The following is a 23,238-nucleotide window of genomic DNA, read 5'->3' as shown; positions in this document are numbered from 1 at the left end:
TTCTATTACAGCCTTAAGAGGATTTTTGGGCCTAGCTGGATATTATAGAAAATTTATTCGTAGCTATGGCCAGCTTGCAGCTCCGCTCAACAATCTCCTCAAGAAAAATGCTTTTACCTGGTCAGAGACAGCAACTTATTCCTTTCAACAATTGAAAGATGCCTTATCATCAGCCCCAGTTTTGCAGCTCCTCGACTTTGAGGAGTCCTTTGTAGTGGAATGTGATGCTTCAGGGGGTGGTATTGGCACAGTGTTGCACCAACAGGGCCACCCGATTGCTTATTTTAGCCGTCAACTAGGCCAACACCACCACAAGTTGGCAGCTTATGAGAGGGAATTGATTGGATTGGCGAAAGCTATACAGCATTGGCGCCCTTATCTTTGGGGATGTTGTTTTTTGATTTGCACTGATCATTGCAGCCTCAAGTTTCTTCTTGAGTAGCGTCTCACTACTTCACCACAACAACATTGGTTAAGTAAGCTTATGGGGTTTGACTTTTCTGTTGAGTATAAACCAGGAAGTTTGAATGTAGGGGCTGATGCCTTATTTCGCCGGGACGTTCCAAAGCCGCAATTAAACGCCATCAGTCAGCCCAGAGCTCTCTAGTTGGATTCTATACAGGAAGAGGCACAACAGTACCCAGATATTATCTCCTTATGCAAGGATATCCAGTAGGGCACATCGGCACCACATTGGACGGTTCAGGACAATCTCGTCCTCTACAAAAACAGAATTTTTCTACACCACACATCCCCTCTAATTAACAGCCTTTTGGCCTCCTTCCATGACAGTACACATGAGGGCCGACAGAAAACATATTTTCGAATTAGTAGGGAATTTTATTGGAGGGCCATGAAGCGCAGTATAGCTGATCATGTGGCGGCTTGTCAGACTTGTCAACGGAATAAAGCTGAAACATTAAGTCCAGCGGGGTTGCTCCAACCACTTCACCTTCCGTCACAGGTCTGGTCTGATATTTCTATGGATTTCATAGATGTACTTCCCTCTTCGTCAGGTAAATCTGTTATCCTGGTAGTGGTGGATCGTTTCTCTAAATATGGGCATTTCATTCCTCTGGCACATCCTTACACTGCAACGCAGGTAGCTCAACTTTTTATGGATAACATTGTACGATTACATGGGATGCCTAATTCAATTGCCATTGATAGGGATGCAATCTTTACAAGTACCTTCTGGAAAGAACTCTTCAAGTTACAAGGCACAACGTTAGCCTTTTCTTCAGCCTACCATCCGCAGACTGATGGTCAGACAGAGGTCATCAACAGAACCATTGAAATGTATCTCCGCTGTTTCGTGGGGGACTCACCTAAGAGGTGGGTTAAGTGGCTCGCCTGGGCTGAGTTCTGTTACAACACCTCCTACCACAGTGCTCTCGGCACAACCCCATTCAAGGTGGTATATGGTAGAGAACCTCCCCGTCTTTTAGCCTATGAACCAGGGGCCTCTAAAGTCGCAACTTTGGACCAAACATTGACTGAAAGAGACACATTCATCACAGAGGTGCACACTCATCTACAGAAGGCACAAAATTCTATGAAACAATATTATGACAAGAAGCACCAGGAAGTCTTCTTTTCTCCTGGAGATTATGTTTGGTTGCGTCTTCAACACTACGGGCAGCTGTCGTTGACAGCCTCCAAATGTCACAAGCTCTCTCCAAAATATTATGATCCCTTTTAGGTGATGGACTGCATTGGGACAGTGGCCTACAGATTGCTGCTTCCGCCAGAGGCCAGAATTCACAACGTCTTTCATGTCTCACAATTAAAGGCCTTCCACGGTGATTCGCCCATGCTGCACACCCCGCTGCCACCACTCGATGAGGGACGTGTAATTTCTACCCTGGCACAGGTATTACAAACTCGTCGTATTCACGGTGATTGGGAGATCTTAGTGCAATGGGCAGATGTTGACCCCAGTGACACGACATGGGAGCCATTAGCGGCGTTTCGCACCCTCTACCCATACTTTGAGCTTGAGGACAAGCTCTTTCTCCAAGGGGGGGGGGGGGTGATGTTATGGACTCCATAGCATCACGAGTTATCCATAGGCATAGGAATTAAATTATGTCAATTTACTTTTCATGTAATTTCAATTCGGTTTGGTTTACTTTATTTGGTTTGGTTTAATTTGGGTTGGTTCAGTGTAATGTGGCATGAACCACTTGACCTAATGGGTCATCTTTGTATTTTTGTCCTCAACCTTATTTAGGGGGACGTGAAGGAAAAGAGAGGCAAGTATTGAGAAAATTATATTTTACAGGTCTGATTCTCCCTCAGAGGTCATGGTCAGATTCTCCCTTTGAGGTCCAAGGTTGAGCTTCCTCCAAAGCTCCTTCATTCTAAATTGAGTTCCACCATTACTTGTTCAAGAAACAAGGTTTCTCTTCCAATGTCAAGATCAACCATGGAGGGAAGAGAGGAAAGAAGGGTGACTCGATCCATGGCAAGGGAAGAACCTAACATTTTGCTGGGTTGCTCTTGGCTTGGTCTGGGTTGCGGTAGAACACACGCGACCCAAATTTAATCAGCTCTTCCAAACTTAGGAAGAATTAAATTTGGCAACAGTGCTTCTTCCTCCTCTCGGCGCCGAATAGAATGTCTGAAAATGTTTTCCCGGATTATGGAAACGAAAAATGGAAAGAAATATCATCGAACAGAGCAGAAAACCTTCTCTTTGGGAGGAAACTTTCTGACAGCAGCAACGTTGGGGCCGAGGATCCTGGAGAAGTAGTCAGGAAGGGAAACTTTTCCCTATTAATGGAGCAGCATAAACGTTTTCTTCCCGACGCCAAATGATCTCGCAGGCTCGTCAACAAGCACTTTATCATTTGAGTTCCCGACAGTCTACCTCTAGATTCCCCTGACGACTCTCATCGAGTTCACCCTCGATGGAGCTAGTGGCCAAGATTTCTACGACACAAGACTTGTCAACGGTTACAACGTACCCTTCTCGGTGAACGCAGAAGCCAGTAGCGGAAACTACAGTGTGAGTGCATGTGGTGCAAATATCAACACAGTGTGCCCACCAGAATTGAAGGTGACAGATGAAGGTGGCGCCATTATTGCTTGCAAGAGCACCTATGAGGTGTTTAACACCGATGAATACTACTGCAATCCCAACAAGTACTCGACCGTGTTCAAACAAGCCTACCCTATGGCATATAGCTACGCTTATAATGATAAGATGAGCACTTTTACATGCAAAGCTCCTACTTACATTCTCACCTTCTGCCCTACAGCAGTGTGGTTCCGGTTGTCTTTACAGAGCTGATCTTGAGGAGCAACAATTAGAGGAGCAACAACAGATATATTTTCATTGTGCTCGTACTGATAAGTAGCAAATTATCAACCCATCTTTCTCTTCTCTATTACTAGTAGCAGAACACGGGCCCTGTTCAAGAATAACTGGGCTAAGGGGAAAACGAGCAAGAAAAATAAAAAAACTGAAGTTCCAAAAAACTATGGAAAAACAAGGCATCTATACGAGAAAAGAAAATAAAGGATTTTTGGAATTGTGTAAAACCATACTATGAGTCCTGCAAATCAAAGCTCTGATACTATGTTGATTTTCAGGACTCCATGAATTTAGCTCATGGTGAAAAAAAAGAGAAATCCATTGGAAGAAAACTGGAGGAAGAAGGGTTAAGGACTAGATTCCTAACCCTCCCCCTGAAACTCTATTTATAGATTTATGAAACTACTGTATTACAATAATACCCTTGAACATAGGGTTTAGGGTTTTAACCCTGGAACATTAATAACATCAATGCTATCTCTATGAGATGACCCTTTGTTTACCATCTTGCCATCTTGTATGTGAGCGTATGGACCTTCTCCTTGATCTATGGGCCTTTACCCCATCTTCTATATCTCTTAGATACATGGGTCTTCCTTGGTCTTTTGGGATTGAGCTCCATCTTCTAATACACTTGGATATGTTTTGGTCTTGTGGTCTTGGGCCCTATCTTCCAACAATATGCTAATTTTTTTATCTCCATGTGCTTGTTAGGATCCTCACGAGCCATGGATCTTGTCACCCTCCTCTCTTCTCTTCCTTCCATTACCTTGCTTGACGTTGAGATGGAACAAGGGAATGATGGAGATTGAATTTTAGAAAAGAGAATTTCGGAAACGAATTGGGGAAAAACGGGAGAGAGCTTGAAGGAGCTCTTGACCTGTTTATCTAATTTACTCTAGCTAAAGTAGACTCAATTCATATCTCTCATTACCCTAGCCGTCCCCTTAAATAGGGTTGAGGACGTCCAAAACACTAATGACCCCTGGGGTCAAGGGTTCAAACCAATAAATGCTAAACCAACCCAAACCAAAGACAAAACCAAACCAAAAACAATTACATGGAAATTGAAAAACACATTCATTAATTCCTACGCCTGTTGGTAACTCGTGATGCTATAGAGTCCATAACATCACCCCCCTCCTGGAGAAAGAGCTTGTCCTCAAGCTCGAAGGAAGGATATAAGAGTCGAAATGCTGATCACGGCTCCCATGTGGTGTCGCTGGGGTCGACATCTGCCCACTGGACGAGAATTTACCAATCACCTTGATTATGGCGTGCATTTACCACCTGAATTGGAATAGAGAGGACTCTGCCCTCATGTAGTGGCGGTAGTGGAGTGTGCAGTAGGGGCGAGTCACCCTGGAAGGGCTTCAATTGGGAGACGTGAAATACATTATGGATCTTTGATTCCTGTGGTAGCTACAAGCGGTATGCCACGGGCCCAATTTTGTCCAACACCTGAAATGGACCATAATATTTTGGAGATAGCTTATGGCACTTGGATGCAGTCATAGACAGCTGGCGGTAGTGTTGAAGCTTTAACCACACATAGTCTCCAGGGAAATAAGATACCTCCCGGTGCTTCTTATGATAATAGCGTTTCATAGAGTGTTGGGCCTCCTGTAGATGAGTACGTACCTCAATGAGCATAGCGTCTCTTTCAGCTAATGCTTGGTCCAAAGTGAGGACTTTGGATGCCCCTGGTTCATATGGTAACAGACGAGGTGGATCTCTGCCATAAATGACCCTGAAAGGTGTAGTTCCCAGTGCTGTGTGGTAAGATGTGTTATAGCAAAATTCTGCCCAAGAAAGCCATTTCACCCACCGTCTAGGTGCGTCCCCCACAAAAAAACAAAGATATATTTCAATCATGCAAGTAACAACCTCTGTTTGTCCGTCCGTTTGTGGGTGATATGCAGACGAAAATGCCAATTGGGTGCCCTGTAATTTGAATAATTCCTTCCAAAACATACTAGTAAAAATGACATCCTTGTCACTGATAATGGATGAGGGAATTCCGTGTAATCGGACAATGTTGTCCATAAATAATTGAGAGACCTGAGCAGCAGTATATGGATGCGCCAAAGGAATGAAGTGACCATATTTTGAAAACCGATCAACGACGACGAATGTCACAGATTTACCTGATGAAACGGGAAGGCCAGCAATGAAGTCCATGGAAATGTCGGACCAGATTTGAGACGGTAGTTGCAGAGGTTGCAGTAGGCCTGCCAGACTTAATGATTCGGCCTTGTTTCGTTGACAAATCTGACAAGCAACTACATAATCAGCAATTGTGCTCTTCATGCCCTTCCAGTAAAAGTCCCAACTAATTTGGAAATATGTTTTCTGTTGACCCTCATGTGTGTGTTATGGACTCCATAGCATCACGAGTTATCCATAGGCATAAGAATTAAATTATGTCAATTTACTTTTCATGTTATTTCAATTCGGTTTGGTTTACTTTATTTGGTTTGGTTTACTTTGGGTTGGTTCAGTGGAATGTGGCGTGAACCACTTGACCTATGGGTCATCTTTGTATTTTGTCCTCAACCCTATTTAGGGGGAAGTGAAGGAAAAGAGAGGCAAGTATTGAGAAAATTATATTTGACAGGTCAGATTCTTCCTCAAAGGTCTAGGTTGGATTTCTCCCTTTGAGGTCCAAGGTTGAGCTTCCTCCAAAGCTCCTTCGTTTTAATTGAGTTCCACCATTACTCATTCAAGAAACAAGAATTCTCTTCCAACGTCAAGATCATCCATGGAGGGAAGAGAGGAAAGAAGGGTCACTTGATCCATGGCAAGGGAAGAACCTAACATCTTGGTATCAGATAGGTCCACCCTTGGGGATTCCTCTTCCCCTGACGATTTGAGATAGTTAGCGGAAGATACTAGGCAGAGGACAGATAACCAGGCTCATGCCCTGGAAGAGGTGCGTCAAACAACCTCTGATTTGCTGGAGGCAATAAAATCAATGGATGCTGCCATGCAAGCTCTCCTCCGGCGACAAGAGGACCATGATACACGAGCCCAACCACCAGCTGCCTACTCCCCACCGGCCGACCACCATCCATTCCACCCACCACCTCCCCCACAACCACCAATGCGTCAACACCATCCCCATCTGGGGCCTACCGTTCAAGGACCAAACACTGTGCCCAGGTATTTAAAACTTGACTTTCCTAGGTATGATGGGTCTAAGGACCCTTTGATTTGGTTAGCCAAGTGTGATCAGTTCTTTTATCATCAAAAAACACCTACATATGAGAAAGTGTATTTGGCCGCCTACCACATGCTCGATGAAGCGCTTCTATGGTACCACCAATTCTGAAATGACCAAGTGGTTCAGGATTGGGCAACTTTTAGACAGTCTTGTATGATGAGATTTGGTCCTCCAGCTAGTAGCAATCCATTGAGAGAATTAATCAATTACAATCAGACTGGAATACTAGAGGTGTAACAAAAGACCTTCCAGGAAAGGTTAGCCAGAGCAAACCAGTTTGTTAGCCACACACAGTATGTGCATATTTTTACTGCTGGTTTGACAGAAGCTCTGCGTTTAGAAGTTGAATTACATGCTCCTCCAGATTTAGACCACGCTTTGAATTTAGCCAGGGCAATTGAGCACAAGTAGCGTGTTCTAAAGGAGTCACTAGTCAGAAAACCAGCTTGGCCAGGGAGGCACAATGCCTCAGCGCCAAACCCTTCCTATGGATCTCCAAGATTTAGAGACAGTGTAGCCCCACACCCAGACATCTCTAATTCGACTCCACCTGCTTCTTACTTCAAAAAACTTACTAGACAGGAAATGGACCAGAGAAAGGCCAAGGGCCTCTATTTTAACTGTGATGAACAGTATGTCATTGGACACCACTGCAAATGATTATTCAGTATATGTCGGTGGGAGGATGGAGAAGAAATACCACCAGAGGAGGAAATTGTGGAAACTGACCAAGAAGGTCCAGAGATTTCCCTTCATGCTATGACTGGTCTACGTAGTGCAAGCACAATGCAGGTTAAAGCCCAATTACATCATTTACAGTTATTGGCTTTAGTTGACTCAGGTAGTACACATAATTTCATCAGTCAGCAGGTGGCAGAACAACTTGGGTTAGTAGTACAGCAACAGATTGGTCTTTCTGTATCAGTAGCCAATGAGGCTAAAATTACTAGTGTAGGCATATCACCAGCCACACACTTTGATATTGAGGGATATGCCTTTGTTGCAGATTTTTTGGTGATTCCACTATCAGGATTCGATTTGGTGCTAGGAATTAAATGGCTACAATTGTTGGGACCAATACTATGGGATTTCCAAGCTCTGACCATGTCTTTTATAGAGGTCCAACATCAGATTATATTGCATAGCACACAAGCACCACTCACTTGCGCACTACAGGTTGCCCAGGTCTAGTCCACAAACACATGTAAGTTAACTCACTTACTTACAGAATTTGAAGATATCTTTCAAGACCCTACTACCTTACATCCACTTAGGCATTGTGATCACCGTATCCGTTTGAAAACGGGGACCGAGCCGGTAGTGGTGCGTCTGTATCGTTACCCTCACTTACAGAAGGATGAGATTGAAAGGCAATGCCAACAGATGTTAGCATAGGGTATTATTCAGCCCAACAGGTCTCCTTTTTCTTCACCGGTATTACTAGTCCGCAAGCATGATAAGTCATGGAGGTTCTGTGTGGATTATCGACAACTCAATGCCCATACGATTAAAGATAAATTTCCTATTCCAGTGGTGGACGAGCTGTTAGACGAGCTACATGGAGCTACTATTTTTACTAAACTCGATTTGAAATCTGGCTATCATCAAATCCGAGTTCATCCATCAGATGTGGAGAAAACAGCGTTCTGCACGCATCACAGCCATTTTGAATTCCTCGTAATGCCATTTGGTCTGTCAAATGCGCCTTCCACCTTCCAGGCCCTCATGAATGAGGTATTTTCCTCTCTCTTGAGAAAATATGTATTGGTATTTTTTGACGATATTTTGGTCTATAGCAATTGCTGGGAAGAACATCTTCATCACCTTCACCAGGTATTTTCTCTGATACATTCACATCATTTTGTTTTAAATCGGTCAAAATGTTCTATGGGCACATCAGAAGTGGCATATTTGGGCCATGTTATTTCAGCATCGGCGGTGAAGGTAGACCAGATTAAGATACAGGCGGTCACAGATTGGCCTATTCCCACATCTATTACAGCCTTAAGAGGATTTTTGGGCCTAGCTAGATATTATAGAAAATTTATTCGTCGCTATGGCCAGCTTGCAGCTCCACTCAACAATCTCCTCAAGAAAAATGCTTTTACCTGGTCAGAGACAACAGCTCATTCCTTTCAGCAATTGAAAGATGCCTTATCATCAGCCCCAGTTTTGCAGCTCCCCGACTTTGAGGAGTCCTTTGTAGTGGAATGTGATGCTTCGGGGGGCGGTATTGGAGTAGTGTTGCACCAACAGGGCCACCCGATTGCTTATTTTAGCTGTCAACTGTGCCAACACCACCACAAGTTGGCAGCTTATGAGAGGGAATTGATCGGATTGGTGAAAGCTATACAACATTGGCACCCTTATCTATGGGGACATTGGTTTTTGATTCGTACTAATCATTGCAGCCTCAAGTATCTTCTTGAGCAGCATCTCACTACTTCACCACAACAGCATTGGTTAAGTAAGCTTATGGGGTTTGACTTTTCTGTCGAGTATAAACCGGGAAGTTTGAATGTAGGGGCAGATGCCTTATCTCGCCAGGACGTTCTAGAGCCGCAATTAAACGCCATAAGTCAGCCCAGAGCTCTCTTGTTGGATTCTTTACGGGAAGAGGCACAACAGTACCCGGATATTATCTCCTTATGCCAGGGCATCCAGCAAGGGACAACGACACCACATTGTAGGGTTCAGGACAATCTCGTCCTCTACAAAAACAGAATTCTACACCACACATCCCCTTTGATTAACAACATTTTAGCCTCCTTCCATGACAGTACACACGAGGGCCGACAAAAAACATATTTCCGGATTAGTAGGGAATTTTATTGGAGGGGCATGAAGCGCAGTATAGATGATTATGTGGCGGCTTGTCAGACTTGTCAATAGAATAAAGCTGAAACATTAAGTCCAGTGGGGTTGCTCCAACCACTTCAGCTTCCGTCACAGGTCTGGTCTGATATTTCTATGGACTTCATAGATGGACTTCCCTCTTCGTCGGGTAAGTCTGTTATCCTTGTAGTGGTGGATCGTTTCTCTAAGTATGGGCATTTCATTCCTTTGGCGCATCTTTACACTGCAACTAGGTCGTTCAACTTTTTATGGATAAAATTGTCCGCTTACAAGGGATGCCTAATCCAATTACCAGTGATAGGGATGCAATCTTTATAAGTACCTTCTGGAAAGAACTCTTCAAGTTACAGGGCACAAAGTTAGCCTTTTCTTCAGCCTACCATCTGTAGACTGATGGTCAGACAGAGGTCGTCAACAGAACCATTGAAATGTATCTCCAATGTTTCGTGGGGGACTCACCTAAGAGGTGGGTTATGTGGCTCGCCTGGGCTGAGTTCTATTACAACACCTCCTACCACAGTGCACTCGGCACAACCCCATTCAAGGTGGTATATGGTAGAGAACCTCCCCGTCTTTTAGCCTATGAACCAGGGGCCTCTAAAGTCGCCACTTTGGACCAAGCATTAGCTAAAAGAGACACATTCATCACTGAGGTGCGCTCTCATCTATAGGAGGCACAACATTCTATGAAAAATATTATGACAAGAAGCATCGGGAAGTCTTTTTCTCTCCTGGAGATTATGTTTGGTTGCGTCTCCAACACTACTGGTAGCTGTCTTTGTCAGCCTCCAAACGTCACAAGCTCTCTCCGAAATATTATGGTCCCTTTCAGGTGATGGACCACATTGGGACAGTGGCCTACAAATTGCAGCTTCCGCCAGAGGCCAGAATTCACAACGTCTTTCATGTCTCACAATTAAAGGCCTTCCAAGGTGATTCGCCTTTGTTGTACACCCCGCTGGCCCCACTCCATGAGGGACGTGTACTTTCTACCCCGACACAGGTATTAAAAACTCACCGTATTCAGGGTGATTGGGAGATCTTAGTGAAATGGGCAGATGCTGACCCCAGTGACACCACATGGGAGCCATTAGCGGCATTTCTCACCCTCTACCCATTCTTTGAGCTTGAGGACAAGCTCTTTCTCCAGGGGGGGGGGGGTGATGTTATGGACTCCATAGCATCACGAGTTATCCATAGGCATATGAATTAAATTATGTCAATTTACTTTTCATGTAATTTCAATTCGGTTTGGTTTACTTTGGGTTGGTTCAGTGTAATGTGGCATGAACCACTTGACCTATGGGTCATCTTTGTATTTTCATCCTCAACCCTATTTAGGGGGATGTGAAGGAAAAGAGAGGCAAGTATTGAGAAAATTATATTTGACAGGTCAAATTCTCCCTCAGAGGTCTAGGTCGGATTTCTCCCTTTGAGGTCCAAGGTTGAGCTTCCTCCAAAGATCCTTCGTTTTAATTGAGTTCCACCATTACTCGTTCAAGAAACAAGAATTCTCTTCCAATGTCAAGATCATCCATGGAGGGAAGAGAGGAAAGAAGGGTGACTCGATCCATGGCAAGGGAAGAATCTAACAGTGTGCTATCATGGATAGAGGACAAGATGGTGATAAGAAGTGGGGACGTATGATGCATAAAGATCCTGTTTTTGTAGAGTATGAGACGATCCTAAAGCGTCCAATGAGGAGCTGTTGTCCCCTGTTGAATATCTTGTTATAATGACATGAGATCCGAATTATGATGTATTTCCTCACGAATAGAATCTAATACCAGTAAACGTGGGTGACTGATAGCATAAACTTGTGTGGCTGAATGATCCCGACATGATAAAGCATCAGCCCCCAAATTCGAACTACTTGGCTTATAGTGAACTGTAAAATCGAAGACCATGAGTTTAGTTAACCAATGCTACTGTGGGGATGTGGTGAGGTGCTGTTCAAGAAGATACTTGAGGATGCAATGATCTGTACGAATGAGAAATGGTCGTCCCCAGAGATAAGGTCGCCAATGTTGGACAACCTTGGCTAACCCAATCAATTCCCTCTCATATGCAGCTAACTTAAGGTGGTGTTGTCCCAACTGACGGCTGAAATAAGCAATGGGATGTCCCAATTATTGTAACACTGCCCCTATACCTCCCCCGGATGCATCACATTCCACCACAAAGTCTCCCTCAAGATCTGGTAATTGTAGGACTGGCGTTGAGGTTAAGGCCTCCTTTAACAGGTGAAAGGCTTGTTCCACTGACGAAGACCAGTGGAAGACATGTTTTTTGAGAAGATTGTTGAGTGGTGCTGTTATCTAGCCATAAGATTGGATAATTTTTCTATAATATCCTGCTAGGCCCAAAAATCCCCTTAATGCTGTGATAGTGGTGGGAATGGGCCAATCTGTTACTGCTTGTATCTTGCTCTGGTCAACTTTCACGCCCACAGCTGATATGACGTGGCCCAAATATGCCACCTCAGATGTACCCATAGAGCATTTTGATTTATTCAAAACCAAATGATGAGAGCGTAGAATGGTAAATACCTAATGGAGGCGATGGAGATGTTCTTCCCAATTTTTGTTGTAGACCAGCATGTCATAAAAAAATACTAACAAATAGTTGCGCAGAAGTAATGAAAATACCTCATTCATGAGGGCCTGAAAGGTGGAGGGTGCATTGGAGAGACCGAAGGGCATGACGAGGAACTCAAAATGACTGTGATGTGTATGGAATGCAGTCTTCTCCACATCTATTGGGTGAACACTTATTTGATGATAGCCTGATTTCAAATCTAATTTGGTAAAAATTGTAGCACCATGTAACTCATCCAGCAACTCGTCCACGACTGGAATGGGGAACTTGTCTTTAATTGTCTGCAAGTTGAGTTGCCTATAGTCGACACAAACCTCCATGATTTATCCTTTTTACGTACTAGTAACACAGGTGAGGAAAAAGGAGATCGACTGGGCTGGATCACGCCTTGAGCGAGCATATGCATGCACTATCGTTCTATTTCATCTTTCTGTATATGTGGGTAACGATAAAGCCACACCACTAGTGGATCAGTTCCCAACTTTAAACGTATGCGGTGAACGCAGTGACGCACTGGTGGTAGACCCGTAGGGTAATTAAATAAATCCGCAAATGCTGTAAGTAAAGGAGCTAACTGACCATCACCATTGTGCTGAAGCTGTAAAGTGTGAAGTGCATTATGGACCTGTGCCACAATACCTTGTAATGTAATCTGACCCTGTGGTGCTGTAAAGGTCATAGTCCGAGCCTGAAAGTCCCATAATATAGGTCCTAATAACTGAAGCCATTTGGCCCCGAGGACCAAATCAAATCCAGCCAAGGGAATGACTAGTAAATCTACTTGAAAGGAATGTCCCTCGATAGTGAAAGGTGTGTTTGCACATAAACCCACACTCGCAATTTTAGACCCATTGGCTTTGAAACCGAGAGTCCCCTTTGCTGTTGAATTTTCAATCCCAATTGTTGTGCGGCTGGTTCGCTGATAAAATTATGTGTGCTGCCAGAATCAACTAAAGTAAGTAGCATGAGATGATGTAACCTAGCCTTTACCTGCATGGTATTACAACTACGTAGGCCATGCATGGCATGGAGGGAGAGCTCTGGTTCTTGTTGTACCTCTTCAACAAATTCTTTTTCAGGAAGCTCTTCTGAAGCTTCTTCCAACAGTTCAATACTGAATAAGCGTTTACAGGTATGTCCTAGAAGGAATTGTTCGTCACAATTAAAACATAGGCCTTTGGCCTTTCTAGCTTCCATTTCCTATTTAGTCAAAAATTTGCGTGGCATAGTGTGTGGAGGCACACTGGTAGACTAATCTGCTCGATTAGGGGCAGAGGACCCCAAACGTGGACCAAATGCAGTACCCTGTGTTCTGTTGTTCCAAAATGGTTTTCGGTGTAAAGACTCTTTTAGAACTCTCTATTTGTGTTCCACAGCTCTGGCATAATTCATTGCTGAGTCCAAATCTGTCGGACCAAGTAATTCTACTTCCAATCTAACCGCCTCTATCAATCCAGCATTAAAAATCTGAACATGTAGGTGAGGAGGAACAAATTCACTAGCTCGGGCCAACCTTTCTTGGAACGTTTTTTGGTAAACTTCTAAGGTGCGTGTCTGTTTATAGTTGATCAATTCCCCCACTGGGTTGCTGCTAGCTGGAGGTCCAAACCTCAACTGGCAAGCATGTTTAAAGTGCAGCCAATCCTGAGTGGAATGGACATTTCGGTAGTGATGGAACCACATGAGCGCTTCATCGAGCAGGTGGTAGGCGGCCAAAGTAACCTTGTCCATTTCCACCGTTTGTTGATGATAGAAGAATTGTTCACATTTCGTGAACCACAGTAAGGGATCTTTAGAGCCATCATATGTAGGAAAGTTAAGTTTAAAGTACCTTGGAACCGTGGATGGTCCTCGTGCGTGAGTAGCCATGGGAACCAGTGGTTGGCGCAGGGGTGGATTTGGTGGTGGCGTGAATTGTTGTTGATGTACTGGTTGTTGTTGAAAATTGGTGGCTGGTGGTGGCGTTGGTGCTTGAAGTGCAGCAAGTTGCCGGATGTCTGTTTGAAGAGATGATTCCAGCATATGTAATGTATTATTGATGTGAGAAATTTCAGTACCTTGAAGAGTGGATCGTTGTTGAAGTTCTGAAAGTACTTGACGTATGTCCTCTAGAGAAGAGGAATCACCGAGGGTGGACCTGTCTGATACGACGTTGTTAGGATCCTTACGAGCCATGGATCTTGTCACCCTCCTCTCTTCCCTTCCTTCCATTACCTTGCTTGACGTTGAGATGGAATAAGGGAATGATGGAGATTGAATTTCAGAAAAGAGAATTTCGGAAATGAATTGGGGAAAAAGGGGAGAGAGCTTGAAGGAGCTCTTGGCCTGTTTATCTAATTTACTCTAGCAAAAGTAGACTCAATTCATATCTCTCTTTACCCTAGCCGTCCCCTTAAGTAGGGTTGAGGACGTCCAAAACACTAAAGACCCCTTGGGTCAAGGGTTCAAACCAATAAATGCTAAACCAACCCAAACCAAAGACAAAACCAAACCATAAACAATTACATGGAAATTGAAAAATATATTTATTAATTCCTACGCCTGTTGGTAACTCGTGATGCTATAGAGTCCATAACAGTGCTCCCGATAAGTTTGTTATTATAAATAAAGGTACCCAAACCAAAGTACTTGGCAAGGGATAATCTTCTATTACACCCTCAATCCCACTTTGAAATGTCCTATTTTTTCTTAAATCCCCTTTAAACTTACCCTCAGTAAGTCAGCTCACAAAACATCCAAATTGCTCTGTCACCTTCTCACCCTCTTCTTGTTTATTTCAGGATCTATCAACAAAGTGGGTTATTGGTGGAGGCCATAAAAAGGGGGGTTTGTATTACTTGGACCTGCTTTTATTTGCTACACTTTTATCCTCTCCATTTGAAGTGTAACTTTGGCACAACCGGCTTGGCCATCCTTCTACATCTTCTCTTCGACATTTATTTCCTTCTTTAAAGTTTTTGTCTACTTTAAATTGTGAGGTTTGTCAATTAAAAAAATACCAGAGGAGCACATATTCTCCTCGCCCTACCAATAAAAGTGTTGCTCCCTTTTCTCTAGTACACTCAGATGTATGGGGACCTTTGAGTGTCTCCAATATTTCTCAAGTTAAATATTTTATTACTTTTGTTGATGATTTTACTCGAGTTACTTGGTTATATCTATTTAAAGAAAGATCTGAAATATTTATGATCTTTGAGAACTTTCATGCTATGGTATTAACCCAGTTTGACAAGAAAATTCAAGTACTTAGGTCTGATAATGATAAAGAATACTTTTCTAGTGAGTTCCTGTCCTTCTATCAAGGTAACGGCCTTATCCATCAAATATTATGTGCCTACACACCTCAAAAAAAATGTTGGTGCCGAAAGAAAGAACTATCATCTCCTTGAGGTTACCCGAGGCCTCCTCCACTCTATGAAGGTACCCTAGTTTTATTGGCCTCATGCCATACTTACGTTTTTTTTTCTTATCAATAGGTTACCTTCATCTGTAGTTGGTAATAGGACTCCATATTCTATATTTTTTCTTAGTGACGACCCATTTTCTCTTCCCTAAAGGTCTTTGGGTGTGCTTGTTTTGTCTATATCACAACTCGTTCGAATAGTAAACTTGTCCCTCATTCTATGAAGTGCATTTTCTTGGGTTACTCTTGCACCCAAAAAGTTTATGTTTGTTATAGGCCTACCCTTCGGCGGTTACTTGTGTCTAGGGATGTGACCTATTTTTAATATACATCATTCCATACCTCGAATGATCCTCCTTCGGGTCTATCATTCCCTCCTACCTCTCCTCGTCCATTTGTGCCTTTTAATGCCAATGACACTCCATCCCCTTAGAAGCATCGACCAACACCACACTTGTGGATTTTTTTATCCTACCAAGGTAAGTGCTTCCCCTATTCCATTTGGTCCATAGTTTGATACTCGGTCCATTGCACTAAGAAAAGAACCTCGTACTTACACTACTTCTCATCCTATCTGCAACTTTATGTCTCACCATCGGTTGTCTTCCACATGTTATCAGTTCGTTACATCTATTTCTTCCATCTCAATTCCAAAATCCTATGAGGAGGCCCTGAAACATCTAGGATGGAAGGTGGCTATGGATAAGGAAATGCAAGCCTTATAAGAAAATTAGACATGGAGCTTAGCACTACTTCCGACGAGTAAGAAATCAATGGGTTTTAAATGGAATTTTATATTCAAACATAATTTGGATGGTACATTGCTAGCCTTGAGGCCCACCTCATAGCTAAAGGGAACACTCAATGTTTTAGAGTGGATTATGAGGAGATCTTCTCTCCTATTTCCAAGTTAAAATCTGTATGTATCCTATTATTGTTTGCCACTAACTCTTCATGGCCCATCTATCAACTCGATGTCAAAAATGTTTTCTTAAATGGTGATGTACACGAGGAAATTTATATGATTCAACCACCTGGATATGTGGTTGAGGGGGAGTCCGTATGTGTTATGGAGTCGATAGCCAGATGAGTCATCCAAAGGCGACGTGTTGTGGACTCAATAGCACACCGAGTCACACAACGAAGGAGGCAACAACAACTCACTCAATAGGATTTATTTCTTATATTGTTTTAAGTAGGAGTTATTTTTAATTACTTTTATATGTAGGGCATTATGGGAATTATTGTAACCCTAACCCTAAAACTCCATGACGTGATCTATTTAAAGGGAAAGAATGAATGAAAGATTTTAGAATAACCTGAGATCACCTCTTGGTCTCGAGTTTAGGTTTTACTCCAAAAATCCAACGTATCCTTCACCGTCCATTGCCATCCATCTTCATCCACCTTCATCCTCCATCATCCATAGCTGGAAGAGGAGCTTCCTGCCCCTTTTTCGAGCCCAAAGAGAGGGTCTTCCCTCCTTCTCAGCGTCAACAACAAGCAAGGGTTCTAACCCTCTTGACGAGCAGAAAAAGGAAGGTTTTTATGGTTCTTCCAAGTGAAGGACAGGTGCATCTCTTCCTAGCTTGGAGGCATAACGGAAACATAGCAGCAACGTCCACCAAGGTGAGCCAAGGGCTACCCATAAGCTAGGGTTTCAATCCTAGCACGAGCAGAAACCAGACCAGGGTTGAAACCCTGATTTCTGTGAGCAACAAAAGGTATCTCTTCCAGTTCTTTCTCCATGTGAATTAATTCAATTATAGCTATAACTTTAGGACGAGAGTGGATTCATAAAAAGGGGGAGTGATCACGTGTGGAAGACCAGCCAAAGAAGTGATCTTTAACCCTCCTTACTGAGTCCAGCAACTCAGTATCAGTGCTGGATTCACAAATCCCACGCCATGTTACTCGATCCATGACCCAAGACCGTAACAATGTGGTATCAGAATAGGGTACACATGGGGGATACTCTCAGCAATAAACAAATCCAAATCAGGATACAAAAGATAGAAGAGAACCTTGAAACAGCACAACCAGTACTGGGAAAGGTTTGTGGTTTGGAAGAAGAGATGAGTCATTAACATGCTAACTGAACTAAGGGCAGAGAGACATCAGACCCCAGAGGTGAGAGAGGTGACTCAACCATATCACAAAAGAGGGGAACAGTGGCCTGGGCGCACTGCTGTCCAAGAACCCCGACATGGAGGCACAGTTCCAAGGTACACCAATTTAGAGTTTCCCTCTTTCGATGGTTTAGTTGATCCCTTAATTTGGTTTCATAGATGTGAATTTTTTTTTAAAACCAAGGGACGACTGAATGGGATAAGGTGCAACTAGCCTCTTTCCATATGACAGATGAAGCCCTGTTATGGGTTACTAAGGTATAAAAAGAGAGACCATGGATGAATTGGGGAGCATTTAAAAATCTATGCACAGATAGATTCGGCCTTCCCACCAACAGCAACCCCCTGGGGGAGTTAGTCCTATTGCGACAAACTGGTTATGTGAAACAATATAAAAAACAGTTCCAGGAAAAGTTGGCTCATGGTGTTGAAAGGATATTGGCCGACCAATAGGTCTCCCTATTCATGGTGGGTCTCAATGAGTATTTACAGCTAGAGGTAGAACTCCTTATGCCTACAGATTTAGCTCATGCAATGAATATGGCCCGAGCAATGGAACAACGACAACAGTTGCAGCAACGTAAGCCGGGTTGGTCGGGTGAGAGGAACACTTCCTCCACTTGGAAAGGGTGCCGCTATATCTTAGGGAGCATCTCTAGCAGCACCATCCTCTAGATACACTCCGACTATGACTCCGATAGCCAATCCCCTACCGCATTTTATCAAAAAATTAATGAGTGCAGAGATGGCAGAATGGCGGTCCAAAAATTTATATTACAATTGTGATGAGCAGTATTGGGTGGGGCATCAATGTAAACAATTTTTTTGGCTCAAGGTGGCAGATTCAGATGATCTAGAGGTGCCAAAGGATATTATCGAGGAGGAACCACCAGAGATATCCTTGCATGCTATTACTGGGCAGAAATCGCCTAACACAATGCAAGTCCGAGCTCATGTCATTAACCGAGAATTAGTGAGACTAGTCGACTCGGGGAGTACACACAATTTTTTGAGTTTGACAGCAGCACAACACCTCCAACTCCAGATACACCCTCGTTCGACAGCCACCGTCTCAGTGGCCAAGGGCGAGAAGGTCCCTAGCTATGGGATTAGTAAGGCGGTAACTATTTCCATTGCCTCTACTTCGTTTAATGCAGAATTTTTTGTTATTCCCCTAGCTGGATTTGATATGGTATTAGGCATTAAATGGTTACAAACGTTGGGGCCCATTCTGTTGGACTTTTCGTTTTTAACCATGAGCTTTTATTTGGCGGGGAGTCGGCTGCTCTTACAAGGTTGTCAGGTGGATAGGGCCCACCGCATTCACACTTTGCAGACACTGGAACAACCTACCAGTACTATTGTTGATCTGGTTGAGTTCTCTGACCTCTTCCAGGAGCCTTCGGGATTGCCTACCCTGAGGCACTGTGACCATATGATCTGTCTGAAACCAGGATCTAAGGTAGTGGTCGTGCGACCGTACCATTACCCACACCTTCAGAAGGACGAGATAGAGCATCAGTGCCATGATTTGTTACAATAGGGTCTTATTCATCCCTGTCGCTCCTCGTTCTCTTCACCCATCTTACTTGTGAAGAAACATGATGGGACATGGAGATTCTGCATGGATTATTGGGAGTTGAACGTGTAGACAATGAAAAACAAGTTTTCGATTCCAGTAGTGGATGGATGAGTTACATGGGTCGTGGTTATTCACTAAACTCGACCTCCATTCGGGATACCATCAGGTCCAGATGCACCCCTCTGATATTGAGAAGACGGCGTTCCGCACACATCATGGCCACTTTGAGTTCGTCGTCATGCCATTCGGGTTATCCAATGCACCCTCCACTTTTTAAGCTTTGATGAATGAGGTATTTAGCCCCTATCTTCGAAAATTTGTTCTTTTGTTTTTCGATGATATTCTTATATATAGCAAGTCGGTTGAGGAGCATTGTGTACACTTGAGGATTGTTTTTGACTTGTTACGAGCACATTAGCTCTATTTAAATCATTCCAAGTGTTATTTTGCGGCTTCACATGTGGCTTATCTGGGATACATTATCTCACATGACGGGGTTATGGTGGATCCCGAGAAGATCCAAGTTATTCATGAGTGGCCGAAGCTGTAGTCTTGTTTTGCATTATGGGGTTTTTTGGGTCTTGCGGGCTACTATCACAAATTTTGTTCAGAACTGTGGGCCGGTGGTAGCACCATTGACCAGTCTGCTAAAAAAATTCCTTTATTTGGAATGAGTAGGCCACCCGGTCGTTTGCAGCACTAAAATCTGTTCTCGCATCCGCACCAGTATTACAGCTTCCCAACTTTGACGAATTATTTGTGGTAGAGTGCGACGCTTCAAGCGAGGGACATTGGGGCCATTTTACACCAGCTGGGCCATCCTATTACGTATTTTAGCAAACAGTTGGCAGTCCGAAATCACAAGCTAGCAGCCTATGAGTGGGAATTAATTGGGTTGGCCAAGGTAGTCCAACATTGGAGGCCTTATCTATGGGGCCGGGCTTTTCTCATACGCACAGATCACTATAGCCTTAAATTCCTACTGGAACAACGTTTGACGACGTTGCCACAGTAGCACTGGATCAATAAGTTGTTGGGGTTTGACTTCTCAGTGGAATATCGTGCGGGGAGATTGAATAAGGTGGCAGACGCCTTGTTGCGGTGTTTTGAGGATTAGCAGTCGGTCTATTCGATCAGCCAGCTGAGATTTCTCATCCTTGACATGGTGAGAGATGCACATGCCACTTACCCTGCACTGTAGGAACTGCATCAGAAGATTTCGAAAGGGACAATGAATTCGATGGTGAGAGATGCACATGCCACTTACCCTGCACTGTAGGAACTGCATCGGAAGATTTCGAAAGGGACAATGAATTCGATGGTGAGAGATGCACATGCCACTTACCCTGCACTGTAGGAACTGCATCGGAAGATTTCGAAAGGGACAATGAATTCGAAGTGGTCCATCCAGGATTCAATTATTTATTACAAGCAGCAGCTTTTCCTTCCACTTGAGTTTGAGTTGATTCCAACTATTCTCTCGGCCTACCATGATAGTAGACACGAAGGGATACAAAAGACCTTGCACAGAATTTGAGTTGATTTTTACAGGCAAGCCATGAAGCTCTCTATTGCGACTTATGTGGGTGATTGTCAAGTCTGCCAGCGAAAAAAAGTCGAGCACTTGAATCCAGCCGGTCTTCTCCAGCCTCTGGCCCTTCCTACGCAGGTTTGGGCCGACATTTCGATGAATTTTGTGGAAGGTCTACCCCTATCCTTCGACAAATCTGTACTTTTTGTGGTGGTTGTTAGATTCTCCAAGTAGGGACATTTTATACCATTGGCTCATCCTTATTCAGAAACAGGGGTTGTTCAAACTTTCCTGGAGCAGATAATCTGCTTACATTCCCGAATCCATTATGAATGACCGAGATGCAGTTTTCACGAGCACCTTTCGGCTGGAACTCTTTCGCTTGAGTGGGACTAAATTGAAGTTCTCCTCTGCCTATCATCCGCAAAAAGATGAGCAGGCAGAGGTGGTGAGCCACACCATCGAGATGTATCTCCAGTGCTTGGAGGGTGATTGTCTGCGGCAATGGGTTCAATGGCTTCCGTGGGCTGAATACTGTTACAACACTTCATTCCACTCTGCCTTGCAATCCACTCCTTTTCGGGTTCTATATGGCCGGGATCCACCTCGCCTTCTCTTGTACACCCCAGGGTCCACCCGTGTGGACGCGATTGATCAGGCACTCATGGACCGTGATCTACTGCAACAAAATATCATAGAACAGCTACGACATGCCCAAGTTCGGATGAAGGATGTCTAAGACAAAGGCCACCGTGAGGTCTCTTTTGAGGTTTGGGATTATGTGTGGCTACGGCTCCAGGCCTACCGCCAGTAGTCTCTTGCCAGACCTCCATGATATAAGCTCTCTCCCAGATGTTTTGGGCCATTCCCCATTCCTCGGCGCGTGGGACCAGTCGCCTATCAGCTCAAATTACCGGACATGGCCAAACTTCATGATGTGTTTCATGTCTCTCTTTTGAAACAAAATTCCGTGGTGCTGCCTACATCCACTCCATTCCTACCACCGATTGATAATGGCGAGGTTATTCTTACCCCTGCTGTGGTGTTACATGCTCGACTGACCAGTGACCATTTGGAGATTCTCGTTCAGTGAACAAACACTGATCACGATGCTGCAATATGGGAACATGTGGACATCTTCAAACAAGTCTACCCAGCTTTTGAGCTTGACGACAAGCTCTTTCTCCAGGGGGAGGCAGATGTTGTGGACTCAATAGCACACTAAGTCACACAACGAAGGGGGCAACAACAACTCACTCAATAGGATTTATTTCTTATATTTTTTTAAGTAGGAGTTATTTCTAATTACTTTTATATGTAGGGCTATTATGGGAATTATTGTAACCCTAACCCTATAATTCCATGACGTGATCTATTTAAAGGGAAAGAATGAATGAAAGAGGCAAGCTTTGAGATTTTAGAATAACCTAGTGTAAACAGGCTGAGATCACCTCTTGATCTCGAGTTTAGGGTTTACTCCAAAAATCCAACGTATCCTTCACCCTCCATTGCCATCCATCTTCATCAACCTTCATCCTCCATCATCCATAGCTGGAAGAGGAACTTCCTGCCCCTTCTCTAAGCCCAAAGAGAGGGTCTCCCCTCCTCAGCGTCAACAACAAGCAAGGGTTCTAACCCTCTTGACGAGTAGAAAAAGGAAGGTTTTTTTGGTTCTTCCACGTGAAGGGCTGGTGCATCTCTTCCTAGCTTGGAGACATCATGGAAACATAGCAGCAACGTTCACCAAGGTGAGCCAAGGGCTACCCATAAGCTAGGACTTCAATCCTAGCACGAGCAGCAACCAAACCAGGGTTGAAACCCTGATTTCCGTGAGCAACAAAAGGTATCTCTTCCAGTTCTTTCTCCACGTGAATTAATTCAATTCTAGCTATAACTTTAGCACTAGAGTGGATTCATAAAAAGGGGGACTGATCACGTGTGGAAGAGAAGTCAAAGAAGGGATCTTTAACCCTCCTTACTGAGTCCAGCAACTCAGTATCAGTGCCGGATTCACAAATCCCACACCGTGTTACTCGATCCATGACCTAGGACCATAACACGATGCGGGTGAGTTGGTGACTCAGAGGATCATTCAAGTACCTTAGGATTTATATGTTTACTTTATTTCAGTAGATGGTAGCATGTACGCCAACAATGGCATTATTGTAAAAACACTAAATCAAGTCCTTGGCGTGATTAGCCTTTAAGAGGGCTTATGAAAGGGAAGAAGGCAAGCATCATTTCAACCTAAATCAGGATCAACGTTCTCCTTTAATGAACCTAGGATCGGTTTTATCCTTGACGAACCCAAGGTTCAGGTCTCCCTTCGACAAGCCTAACTTCTTCTCTCCACTCAATCCATCATTCCATCCATTCTTGGAAATATAGGTCGACCAGGCAGGTCTGTTCGCCCTGGTTCATCCCTTGCTCCCCTTGACGATCCTTCACTTCATTGAGTGATGAGGTCCATGGTCAAGGACCGTAACACTTTGGTATCAGAGCAGGTAAGTATGGGGGAGTTTTCAAACCATGAGGAATTGCTGGCAAGGTTCACGGAAGTGATCAATGCCAGTCAAGAAGAGACTGAGGGCCAATTA

General features: G+C 43.8%; 2 protein-coding genes across 2 annotated transcripts; both read left to right on the top strand.

Moving 5' to 3' along the window:
- The first annotated feature begins 2,619 nt into the window (after positions 1-2,619).
- LOC137940627 (thaumatin-like protein 1) lies at positions 2,620-3,295 on the top strand. The gene is made up of 2 exons (XM_068785781.1): positions 2,620-2,751; positions 2,879-3,295. Exons 1-2 carry the CDS (start codon positions 2,620-2,622, stop codon positions 3,293-3,295), a joined length of 549 nt encoding a protein of 182 aa, XP_068641882.1.
- Positions 3,296-18,273: 14,978 nt separating this feature from the next.
- LOC137940626 (uncharacterized) lies at positions 18,274-19,071 on the top strand. The gene has a single exon (XM_068785780.1). The coding sequence runs from the start codon at positions 18,274-18,276 to the stop codon at positions 19,069-19,071; it is 798 nt and encodes a 265-aa protein (XP_068641881.1).
- The last annotated feature ends 4,167 nt before the right edge of the window (positions 19,072-23,238 follow it).

This window comes from Aristolochia californica, unplaced genomic scaffold (assembly GCF_029961685.1).
Source record: "Aristolochia californica isolate CCGP_79_NKW_82.1479 unplaced genomic scaffold, dmAriCali1.0.hap1 SCAF_9, whole genome shotgun sequence".
NCBI classification, from domain to species: domain Eukaryota; kingdom Viridiplantae; phylum Streptophyta; class Magnoliopsida; order Piperales; family Aristolochiaceae; genus Aristolochia; species Aristolochia californica.
The sequence above is the reverse complement of the archived record's forward strand: the minus strand, read 5'-3'. Positions and strand labels throughout refer to the sequence as shown.

Coding starts and splice junctions, on each gene's coding strand:
- LOC137940627 (XM_068785781.1), top strand. CDS start 2,620: ATGTCTGAAAATGTTTTCCCGGATTATGGAAACGAAAAATGGAAAGAA. Junction 2,752..2,878: donor GGGCCGAGGATCCTGGAGAA/GTAGTCAGGAAG, acceptor GTCTACCTCTAG/ATTCCCCTGACGACTCTCAT.
- LOC137940626 (XM_068785780.1), top strand. CDS start 18,274: ATGGCAGAATGGCGGTCCAAAAATTTATATTACAATTGTGATGAGCAG.